At 35.9% G+C, this 12,953-nt stretch overlaps 1 protein-coding gene across 1 annotated transcript in view; it reads right to left on the bottom strand.

Annotated features, from left to right (window-relative positions):
* Positions 1-12,953, bottom strand: part of LOC138695269 (facilitated trehalose transporter Tret1-like) — a 51,379-nt gene that overhangs the window by 25,972 nt on the left and 12,454 nt on the right. The window contains exon 4 of the mRNA XM_069819706.1: positions 5,584-5,850. Within this exon, the coding sequence (XP_069675807.1) occupies positions 5,584-5,850 (267 nt within the window). The remainder of the gene's footprint in view (positions 1-5,583; positions 5,851-12,953) is intronic.

The following is a 12,953-nucleotide window of genomic DNA, read 5'->3' as shown; positions in this document are numbered from 1 at the left end:
TTTCAAAATCAGGGATTATGTCACTTACTGCCAGTCGTAGTTGATCACGAAGGTATTTGTCAGTCGTGATCTAAATTTGGTTTTTACTGTTTTCATTTTTGAAAATAATTTTTCCCAAACGTAAGTTGTAGCGAACATGGCTTCAACAGAGCAAGCGAAAGAACGAAGCTTCGGATATTTATTTTTTCGCAAAGATTTGAAAAGTTCAACATTTGTCAAGTCCTTACATCTAGCTTTCATTGTAACATTACATTGTAAATCTGCGAGTTTAAATTAAAGACCTAACCGCATTATTCGTACATCTGCTGAAAAAGGATCGAAATCAATAATAATAATAATAATAATAATAATAATAATAATAATAATAATAATAATAATAATACTTAACCTTTTAATGTTTCGTCAGTAACATGTAGTATAATGCTGTTTTATGTTATAGAACCGTTTTCCACGTAATACTTGTGAACTAATCATACATTTAATATTCTCACCATATTGGCAGCAAAAAAATACGTCCTCCCATCCTACTTGAAACTTTCGTTTTTATAGAGGTACATGGTTTCGAGAGAGATATTGCGACGATACGCCATTCGCAGGTCACAGACAAATACAAATGGAACGGAGTTTGACTCCAGTGAGTGAGATAGTGGGGGTTGGGGGTTGGGGGAGCAAGAGACATGCACACAGTGGCGGCTCGTGAGCTTTCACATTGGGTGTGCACATATATATTACCTTCTATTCAAAATTATAATAACTAATGATTATAGTGCATACCTTTACATAAGGTGTCGGTAAATAAAGTTCATCCTCCTGTCATTCTTCTCAGCGAATTTGTCGATCACCCGTTCATTGAAATTTTTCATGCTCCTCACCAGCTCCTTCTCGATCGACAACATGGCCAATGCACTTAAACGTTCCACCGACATTGTGCTGCGAAGAAAAGTTTTAACGCGACTTAATGTTGAATAACATCTTTCCGCTTCACACGTTGTCATAGGCACAGTCATGAGAACTTTAAGGAGCTTGAAAATTTTCACTGAATGTTCTTTGCACGTTGTTTTCAATTAAGAATGCCAACAAATCTATAGCACCAGACACATTTCGGAAATCTTCCCGCATATAGATTACTTCCAATTCAGTTTTTAGCCTTGTTTTCTCGATGAAAGGATATGCGTCACAGGACTCCTGGAGACATCTTTCTGGAAATGCATGGTTGAATTTAGAAAAATTTTCAGAGGCGTATAGATTTGATGCTGCAATATATCCTGTGAAGAAGAAACGTTCTTTGGCTTGATTAATAATGACGTCGCACACTTCCTTAGCAACAACATTTCTTGTTATTTTAACATCCTCTTTGCGTCGCTTTTCTGCTCCTGTTAGGAATTCAGGCTGGTTGGCAACACTGTCAATCTTGTCCCTGATGGTCGTTATAGCATCTTCGAAACAAGATACTGCTGTCTGAACTGACACTGGGTCAATGTTTCTTTTTTGTAGTTGGCTGTAAAGCATATCAACGTGCGGCATTATTAAATAAAAAATCTGTAGCCAAAACTGAAATACTGATTGTTCCATTTTCAGTCGTATTCCTCTTGCCTGTGTTATTGTAGGGTTGTGTTTGCTTGTTTCTTCGATTTATTCAAGGCACTCAATTAAGGAGTCCTTGTGTTCGTATACTACTTCAACTGTCCTAGAATGAAAATTCCATCTTATTTGCGAAGCTTTAGGAAGTCTTCTCCCTACAATTTCATTCAGAACTTCGACTCTTTGGGGCGAATTTGAAAAGAAAACTGGAATTTCATCCAAGTCAGCAAAAAATATCCTTACATCCTTATTCTGTCTAGTAGCATGGGACATGATGAGGTTGAGTTTGTGTGCATAACAGTGCACATAATAAGCAAAAGGATAATCCTGCTTTACTAGAGTTTGAACTCCAGACCGAGAACCACTCATGACGTTAGCTCCATCATAACTTTGTCCTACTACTTTATTCTTGTCAGAAACAACAACCTCCAATGTTCGTTTCACACATGCGGACAAAATTGGTGCGTTCTGTCCCGAGGGATTTAGAAAGGTCCAGAATCTTTCTACAGGTTTGCCATTTGATAGTACGTATCGAAACACCATCACCGTTTGAAACATTGATGAAACATCTGTCGTTTCGTCAGCAATTACCAAAACATAATCAGCACTTTGGATTTCGGCCTTTATTTCATCCTGGCAGACTTCAAACATGCATTGCAATAAGTCATTTTGAATTTCTTTCGATGTACCCTTGAATACTGTAGCGTTTTTGAAGTGTTCCTTTAAAGCAGAATCCAATTCTGAAGTAAAATCTACTAGTCCCCGAAAAATGCCAGGATTAACTGACCCCTCCGACTCATCATGTCCTCTAAGAGCCAGGTCGAAAGCACCACAAAACTTTATACAGTCGATAATTTTTGACAATATGTATCTATTTTTTGTTATTTCTTCATTTTGTTGTTGAATATTTCTTCGAAACGCAGTGTCCAATTGTTGCCTTATGTCATATTTACCTAAAACACTCAATTCTAGCTGTGCATTTTTGTGCGCTTTAGACATTTCGTGTTTTGTAATTTTCTGTTTCAAATGCCCGACATCGCTACAACCATTATTTGTCCATGTGCCATCTTTCTCACTCGCGAACATCAAACAAGGAAAACAGTACAATCGGTTCGTAATTTCACAACCACAGAGCCACTCGTATTTGCTATAAAATTCAGGATTGAATTTTCTATTAATATCTCTACCATTACATTTGCTCGTCTGAATCAAATTTATTAAAGGTTGGGGTCTTCCCCTACTTTTAATTTCCAACTTTTCTTCCATACTTAAATTACCGAAATTTGTTTTCTTCAATTTTTGAACCGAATTCATTATTAATTTATTACACGTAAAACTATCACAATGTAAACAATACTATTTACCAGAAAGCATTAAACAACACCAGCACAGACGTTAACCGAATTCATTATTAATTACACGTAAAACTATCACAATGTAAAAAATACTATTTGCCAGAAAGCATCAAACAACACCAGCACAGACCACGCTAAGCTACATGTGACTTGATTATTTTTTGTCAGTTTGTGACACTGACATCTTGAAATGGCTATGACAATTACTTCGTCAAAACTCGTTATATTTAAAAAGAAAATATAATATTCGTCTGACATCTAAACTTCACTAGTATATTTTAAACATTTTCTATTACACAAATAAGCATAGGTTTATTAGTACAATCGGCCACGAAGTAATATTTGTAGATTTATTCCAATACACTGAAGAAAGTATGAAAGTGATTAGTTTTCTTACTTCCCGCAAGCAAGGAGCCATGTCTGCCAACCGAACCCTAGAAAGTGTAAAATTCAAACACGTGAATGTGGGTGAGGGGAGTGTAGGGAGAAGGGAGTACATGCCAAACGCGTCTGAGAAGCTTCGTACGCGCAGGAGATTCTGGCAAGGGATGCGATTGAATGAGGATTGTTGCTGTACTCCCCCTTCTTTACCCGCTGCCCGCAAACATACCTAAATATGTTCGCATAGTCCCAAGTTGCGAGCCCTATAGTGACTGGAATAGAAAAGATCCTACTATAGTGCGTGGAATCGAACGAGAAATATTGTAAAAATGTTAAGTTGCAAAATATTTTAAAATTTTAATCTAATCCTAAAACAGATGGCGAGCGTAAAATATTTAGGGTGTGCACATGCGACCATGCGAATATACAGGAACCGCGCCTGCATGCACAGCTATCATTACGAGCCACAATGTGCTCGTGAGTTACATTTTCGTCACGGCTGTCGTAGCCTTATCGGACGGGCTGGTGAATGCAATGTGAGCACCTGCATTTCGCATCGTCTGTAAAATGCAGGTTTGCCTAGTTACTAATCCGCAGGATGAGAAGATTCACCCTATATACATAATATATGGTTTGTTTGGTATTGAGAGAAAATGTGTTAATATTTTATTTTTTAAGTTAACTTTGGACGTGTTCGGATTTGACCTAAAACCCATATTTCAAATGAAATTTTGAATAGAATTTTTCCAAGTTTGACTCAAAATCAATGTATAAGTCTATTGAATCCAGTAAAATTATAACTTAAACATCATAAATTCATTTTCTTCCAATTATGGACTTGTCTGGCTTTAGACGCAAGTTCCACATGTTTGCCAGTAAAACTAGGATTTCTGAGAATTAGCTGAATTCTTATTTCGCCTGGGGTTTTGTAAGTGAAACAGGCTGTTTTTTAACTTGTTGGAATTAAGAGATTCATGTTCTTCATGAACGAATGTATGCTAAACATTCCATCGTCCTGTAATAATTAACTATATCCCTATTAGAAACAACAACAACAACCAAATTTCTTTGCTTAAAAATCGATAATGTGTTAAATTGGAAAAATTATATTAAAGAAATTACCCCCAAACTAAATTCAGCATGTTTTGCTATTAGATTTATGCAAAAGATAGTAAATATCAATACCTTAAAAACAATATACTTTATATACTTCCACTCGGTAATGAGTTTAGGAATAAATAAATAATAAATAAATTAATTAAGGTGATATCTAATTAATTAAGATGACATGTAATTAAGTTCGTATATAATTAATTAAGGTGATATGTAATTAATTAAATTGGTAGTAGTTGGGTGAAATAGAAGTACCGGTACTTATAAGTTAGATTTACTTTTGCTTATCGTAGGCATTGTTATAGAATGGCTTTTATTTATAGTCCTAGGTTTATTGCATCTACTATTTATAGATTTACGTTTATTTTATTTTATTTCATGTAATTGTAATTATTGTATATTATATATCACTACCACCGGGTGTATACCCAATTGTAAATATATACATACATAATATTCTGGGTAAATTCCACAGAGAGTAACAGTATATTCCTATTACAAAAAAGAGTAATTAGAATAATAGTAGGTGCCAAATCTAGGGAATCGTGTAGGACTATTTTTAAAAAACTACAAATAATGCCCATGGCTTGTCAGTGTATCTTTTCATTAAAAATATTCCTCTTATGTAATCGTGAAAACTTTGTAACTAATTCAACAGTTCATAGCATAAATACACATCAAAAAATGACTTTCATACTCCATCGGCATGTCTATCATGCTATCAAAAAGGAGTGCGTTTTATGGCAGTAAAAATTTTTAATAGCCTCCCTATCGATATAAAAAATGAAACTCAAAACATAAGATTATTTAGGGCCAAATTAAAGAAGTACCTAATTTCTCACGCCTTCTATTCTGTAGGTGAATTCATGACATTCAACAACGCTTCATGAAATTGATACTAAAACTTTGTGTTGTACTAGTAGACTATATTGTAAATCTGTTTTGTATATATTTTATGTTGACTATGAATATAAATTAAGACTTTATAATAGTATTAAGTTTTTTGACTTGTTCCATATTCTAGCTGTGAAGCAATGTATGAATACCATGGAATGTTAAGAAATACAATACAATAATTCATCGCCGTGAAATGAGTTGTATTTTGTGACTTCGAAAAGCCTGGAAACTTCTAATAAAAATTAAAGATACTTACTCGGAATCGAAGTGAGGACTGCTCGCATATCAGGCTGGCAGGTCTCTGCGATGTACGTCATGATGGGCGCCTCCATGAATCCGATTCCTATCCCGATGATAACGTTGGTGGCGTAGAGCATGGCTAAAGAGTTCGAAACGCTGTACAGAATCCACCCCACCAGGAAGGGTAGATTAACGATGATCATGGACCACTTACGGCCGAAGAACTCGACTATAGTGCCGGACATAACACTGCCTAACGGTTGGAATATGTAGGCAATGCTTCCTGAAAGATATAAAAGACTCTTTGCGTCATATTATATTTGCAGATCTACGGCAGCCGTGGCGATAATGTGACTCACGAGCACATTGTGGCTCGCAATGATAGCTATGCGCTTCCTACCTCCCACAACCCCCACCCTCTCACTCACTGGAGTCAAACTCCATTCCATTTGTATTTGTCTCTGACCTACGAGTGGCGTATCGTCGCAATGTTTCTCTCGAAACCATGAACCTCTAAAAAAACAAAAGTTTCAAGTAGGATGGGAGGACGCATTTTTTTGCTGCCAATATGAGGAGAATATTAAATGTATGATTTGTTCGCAAGTATTACGAGGAAAACGGTTGTATAACATAAAACGGCATTATACTACATGTTACTCATGAAACATGAAAGGGTTAAGTGTTATTATTATTATTATTATTATCATCATCATCATCATCATCATCATCATCTCTACGTCGATTCTTTTTTACCAGCTGTACGAATAATGCGGTTAGATCTTCAATTTAAACTCACAGATTTACAATGTGTTGTTAAGTGAAAGCTAGATGTAAGGACTTGACAAATGTTGAACTTTCAAATCTTTGCCAAAAAATAAATATCTGAAGCTTCGTTCTTTCGCTTGCTGTTTTGAAGCCATGTTCGCTACAACTTACGTTTGTGAAAAATTATTTTCAACAATGAAAATAGTAAAAACCAAATTTAGATCACGACTGAGAGACAAATACCTTCGTGATCAACCATGACTGGCAGTAAGTGTCATAATTCCTGATTTTGAAACTCTGTCGCAGAGACATTCTGAAAACGGTTAATTTTAGGTTGTGATAATTTGTCCTATGTTTTGTTATTAATTTCTTTCTTCGTTACACGTATTAAACATTAATTTGTAGCCTGGTACTGTATAAAATTATATTTAAGTACTTGACGTAAGGAAAATGAAAATCCATTAATAAGTCAGACAGTTGCTTCACTTCCCCTTCGCGTGTCCGCCTCCCTCCATAGGTGCTATGCACGTTGCAGGTTACACAGTGCTCGGCGCACGATCGCATTTTCGCCACGGCTGGTCTACGGAATAAGTGTAATCTGAAGTGAACTTTTTAGTGGGTTATTTTACGACGCTGTATCAACATTTCAGATTATTTAGAATCTGAATGATATGAAGGTGATGATGCCGGTGAAATGAGTCCGAGGTCCAGCACCGATATTTACCCAGCATTTGCTCATATTGGGTTGCATTAAGCAAGGCAGAAAAGCACGTGCCTAATATAAAATGTAGTAACTTATTACAGAATATCTGACACTGCAGACGATGTATTGTGTAAGCCGAAGTTGTTATAACGAAATCCAACTATATAGGGTGTTAAAAAAAGTATCCAATATTTTAGGAGATGCTAGTATGCATCAAAACAAGAAAATAATATCTAATAAACATGGATCCTACAACACATACTTTCTGAGATCTGTACACTTGTTCATAGGAGCTGCTTAATGTGACGTCCATTCATGGCAATGCATTTCTCTGCCCTTCGGCGTAAGGAATCTCGCACTCTTTGAAATCGACCTGGTTGTTCTTGATAACCAAAAATCTAGGGGATTTAGATTTGGGGGACGAGCAGGCCAAAGTGTGGGGCCTCCCAATCAATCCAGCGGTCCTGAAATGTCAGCTTCAGGTATTCACGCTCATTGCGGAAAAAATGTGCTGGTGTGCCATCATGCATGAACCACATCTGTAGTCTTTGCTGACATGGCACATACTCCAGCAAGGTAGGCATTAGGTTAATAAGTCTTGATAACGAGTCCCAGTTAATCTCTCTGGTAACACGTATTGTCCTTAATCTATCGCCAAGAACGCCTGCCCATACGTTGACTGAGAATCGGTGCTGATGCCTTATTTCTTCAACGGCATGGGAATTCTCATCAGCCCACACATGCTGATTACGAAAATTCACAACACCATCTCTGCTGAACCCAGCTCATATCCGCAACCAATCTTTTGTTTTCAGTATTCCTTGCGGCGTATCATTATTCCATGCCAGGGATGTCAACTACGTATGATTATCTGGTAGCTTGCTGTATTGTAGGGCAAAAAAATGCATTTCAAAAATGAACGTCACATTGAGCACCTCCTATGAGAAGTGTTCAGATCTCAGAAAGTATGTGTTGTAGGACCCATGTTTATTTATACATTTTTTTTTCTTGTTTTGATGCATACTATCATTCATCTCCTAAAATATTGGATACTTTCCTTAACACTCTGTATATGTAATTAATTTTCACAAATTTAATATACAGTACATTGAAGAACTTCTTGTATGAGATCAGCTTCTTTAAATATATCTTTTCTGTTTACGAAAATCATCATTTTAACGCCAATAGACTAGACGGCATTTCGGAAGGCGGTCAGCTGCTACATGCGCCGTAGCATTTCTGGTATGTGATGTCAAACTTGTACAGTAGAACCAATCAGAATCAGTCTATAACAAATACTTCCAGAGTTCGTTTGTTCACGTGTGAGTGTTTCAATACATTGAATAAGTAAAACTAAAATTTACTGTGTATATGTAAGATAAATAAATGGAAGGAGAGACTGTAAAAAGACAAGCATTGCACAGGCAGTCGCTGAAAAAAGTGTTTAAAGTGTATAATTATTTTAAAATCGTTGACGAGCAGAACGCTGCCGGCCATCTTGATACTGACTGCAACGTTGCCAACGCGCAAGAAACGACTGTAGAAGCATGTGGTGTGGGATTGAGAAACGTGCAAAGGATATTGTTAGTGAAGGAAAGAGGGTTTGTTTGGTGTCATGCTTACAGTAATCAACGGCTGAGGTCATTATTGTCTTTTGATAATTTAAATTCTCTCCTGCGCTTTTGTATTGCACGTGCTCGTGAAGTACGATGTGGCAATGTTGTACGCTGCCTTGCCCCCGCTATCAGTCTCCCGACGCAAACGCTAGCAGACTACCGCATTCCGAATTGCCGTCGACTCTAGTAGACTATGTCATATAGTCCGGTAACACTTTTCTTCATTCATTACACAAAGTCTACACACATTAAACAGGAATATGCCTGTGCAGATTTTTAACGGCTTATTCCTTGTATAGAGTACAACAAAAAAAATTGTAAACCGATATTCGTCGCAAATGAATGCTTTTCCGAGGAAAAAATAATTTTTCCCCTAACTGTTACCCGAGTTCGTGAGTATTCGTAGGTGAACCGCTGTTACCATATTACGCACACTTTCAGCCTAATTTTATAATTGACCATTCACTTATTTACGAAACATATAATGAATTTTTATTGATTTTAATGTCTTTTACAGTATTACTCCTTCAAATCTGCAGAATTAAATCACTTCCACTCTGTATAACTTTCCTAGACATAGGCGTTCCGTAAGAGAAGGGCGAGCCCGCCAAGGGTCAAATTTTGTTTTTTACTCCTGCGAATATTCAAGACACATATATGCAACTTAAGCCTGGCCGACGTTCGCGGGCTCGGCCTTACTACATCGAAATTATCATTGTTTGTAAGGTTGCAGAAACTGCGTAGCCTGTGACAGGCCCATAATATTAATATTACTCCGTATGACAAGAGCGAATACGCCACTCCGCGTGAAGGCGCGCGCCATTCATTGTCTCAGTGTTGTTGTAACCACACAGACGAGTACAACCGTAGTGAGGAATTACGTGTATTTATGGACATTGTAATAGCCTATTATGAGTAATAGTGACAGTGATAATAACCAACCAGGCATATCTGGTTATCGTAGGAAACGTCAGAGACATGTCGAAAAATGGAAAAACGTACAGGTTAAGATTAAAAGGAACAAAGGTGAATCGTGCATTAGTGCGAAAACTAGCAGTGACCGACTCAGAGGAACATCTTCATGAAGATGATGTAATGGATTATTTATTAGTGCCTCTGTTCCCAGAACAAGTGAAACCACTTTTGATAGCAAGGGTATTAACACAACAGGCATCTACTTATGTTTTGTTTATTAATAATTTCAGACACTTTGTTAATGTCACATCACAGTCCGAATAAGTGTTTTTATTATTATTATTATTATTATTATTATTATTATTATTATTATTATTATTATATTGTTATTAAGGTCTGCCAATATTGAGTTCATTCTACGCCCTTTGCTTTTTCTAATATACTGTTCTCAAATTATTCCCATAATATTGATGAATTAATAATGTCATCTATGATCACTATTAAGTTGGAATATTTAATTGCAATTTTCAATAAAGGTATTCGTTTTTCAGTGTACAAAGTAATTATCTTTATTTACAGACGTGTCCTTGGCGGATTCGCCCTTATCTCGTTTACAGGTAAAATACTTTGAACATCGATTATCTCTACAGGTACATTTGGCGGGTTCGCCCTTCTCTTACGGAACGCCTCATATCATAAAAAGGGAAACTGAAACACTTTTATTTGTATTTCACCATGAAGCTATTAGTTCCGCAATTCGATATAGTTGGCGTTGTTGTAAAGATGGTGACCTTTGGTTCAGAGCGTGCTTTTAGTGTGCTGCAATATGATAAAAACCAGAGTGCTGTAGGAGCACAACGGAAATTCCTAAAAGGAAAGAAGCACCAAGTAAGAAGACAATTTGTACCTGGTATGACAAATTCGTAAACACTGGTTGCTTGCGCCCGCAGAAAAAGAGTGGCAGTCCTTAGCGTGATCAAGTCGGAGAGACATTGACAAGGAACCCGAAACAACCAATTCATAGAGCATACGGTGAGCTCAAAATGCCAGTTATGAAAATGTAGAAGATAGTGCGTAAGAAACACTCTATGAAGTATACATTTTAGCTATTGCAGCAGTTAAAACCAGGTCGCAAACATCAGCGTTTCGTGTTTAGTTCCTAACTGTAACGATAGATAAAAGATGAACACCTTGTGAATGGCGTAAGTTTTCCGTGATGAAGCGACCAACGGGCGTCCAGAGACTTAATTTACCGTCACATTTGGGGAACCCAGAACATTAAGAGATTAGGTACAGCTTACAGCAGTAAAAGTTTTGGAAATATTCAACATGTGTTTCCTCCATTACTGTATCTTGTACAATAATGAAAATTTGTATGTATAAAATACTGTCCTTCTGCTATATTAAAAATTATTTTACGATTTAAAAAAATATTTTTTTTTTTTCAAAATGTTGGCAATTCACTGTGCGTGATGAAGCGTTTCTCTCATAACTCATAAACTTAACTTTTTTGTGTTCTCTCTCTTTTATTTTATTGCTGAAACTCCTGTTTACAATGTCATGCTCTTTCAACTACATTCCTTAATAAATAATATTTCTTTTTTATTTTGTGTTAGAAGAAAATACTAATATTTGACCATTTTTTAAAATGAATTTATTTTTTATCAGACAATCTATCAAAGGTGGCGAAGTGATCTTGCATCATATTGTAGATATGACACACAAAAAATTTCATCGCGGAATGTTAGATAGTTTTTTTAGTTATGTGGGAAACGCTTCATCACTGCACAGTGACCTGGATTTTGAAAAAAAATATATAATAAAAAATAAATTAATTTTTAAATTGTAAAAATATATATTTTTTTTTTCATATAGCAGAAGGACAGTGTTTTACACATACCAATTTTCATTATTGTAAAAGATACAGTAATGGAGGAAAAAAATGTTGAATATTTCAAAAATTTTACTGCTGTAAGCTGTACCTAACCCCTTAAATCCAGACGTTTGAGATGGGCAGGGCATGTAGCACGTATGGGCGAATCAAAATGGATATAGACGGCAGTTTGAGCTAGGACTCGAGGGAGTCACGACACAGAGAGAGAACGGGCAGTCTCCCACCTCTGCTGTAACATTCGTCGTCTGGTTGTACTTCGCGATTGCTGCGGGCGAGTGGGACCGTTGGTTTGAACCATAGTAGAGGTGTGGGACAAGCTGTGCGTGTTTTCGTTCAATCTGCGCATGACGTCACCTTTACTGCAGACCGCACTCGAATGACACAGTCAACATAACAGATTGTTGATGGTTAGATCTGCGTCCATAGATTTAAATGAATAAATAAAACTCATGATTTGTGTATTCAGTAAATATTGACAGTATAGGCTATAATAGGTCTACCTTGAAGTGATAACATTATAAAATAGTGAACAATAAATTAAATTCAAGAGTCAAGAAATAATGTAATATGGTAGTGCAACGTTAATAATTGTCTCTGTAATATACACGTACTTTTATAATAATTATAATACATTATGCTACAAATATGCACAAAATTAGGCCCATATATCACACAAATTATATTACACATGAATTCAAGTACAATAGGAACTACCTTGAAATGATAACGTAATAAAATTATGATCTATTACATATTAAACTCAAGTTTCAAGAAACAATGTGATATGGCAGTGTGTCATTAATAATATTGCCTTCTGTAATATACACGTGGTTTTATAATAATTACAATACAATGTGTAATAAATATATACATACTTAGATCTATACAGTTATTTATAACATACATTATTTTGTACATGAATTCAAATACTTTTGAACCTTCATTAACATATGTAATGAATTTCTTGGAATAATTTGCCATTATAGTAAAGAAATATTTTTATATATTCAGGCTATTGGAGACATAATATAGTCTACTACATTATTTACCCTACTATTCCACACACGACATAATATAATTTCACCATTATAAATCCCACTCTGTTAAGTAAATACTTATTCTTATGCAATCTTTTTCATTTTCTTTATAATATTTCTCTTTGAAATTCCAGACATTTGTATTACTTTATTAATTTCTTTAATTCTAATAAATGTTCTTGTTCTAACCAATGTCGTAATTACTTCTGGCGGAAGAGGAGAACTGATTTCTGCTTCGTTTTTCATGGCAGAATTAACCAATTTACAGTCTTTTTTATTATACATTTCTCATGAGAAACGGAATCTCCGTGCACATCTGAGAATATACTGTCTACAAGCATGGCAACCAATTGCAGATCCTTAGAAGGGAGAATTAAGTTTCCACGGGACACTGTAGTAATCCAGTCTTTTTGATTAGCAGAAGTTGACAATTTTGTGGGAATTCCAAGATTCGGG

Source organism: Periplaneta americana, chromosome 2, assembly GCF_040183065.1.
Source record: "Periplaneta americana isolate PAMFEO1 chromosome 2, P.americana_PAMFEO1_priV1, whole genome shotgun sequence".
NCBI classification, from domain to species: domain Eukaryota; kingdom Metazoa; phylum Arthropoda; class Insecta; order Blattodea; family Blattidae; genus Periplaneta; species Periplaneta americana.
Note: the sequence above shows the minus strand (reverse complement) of the source record. Positions and strands in the feature narration are given on the sequence as shown.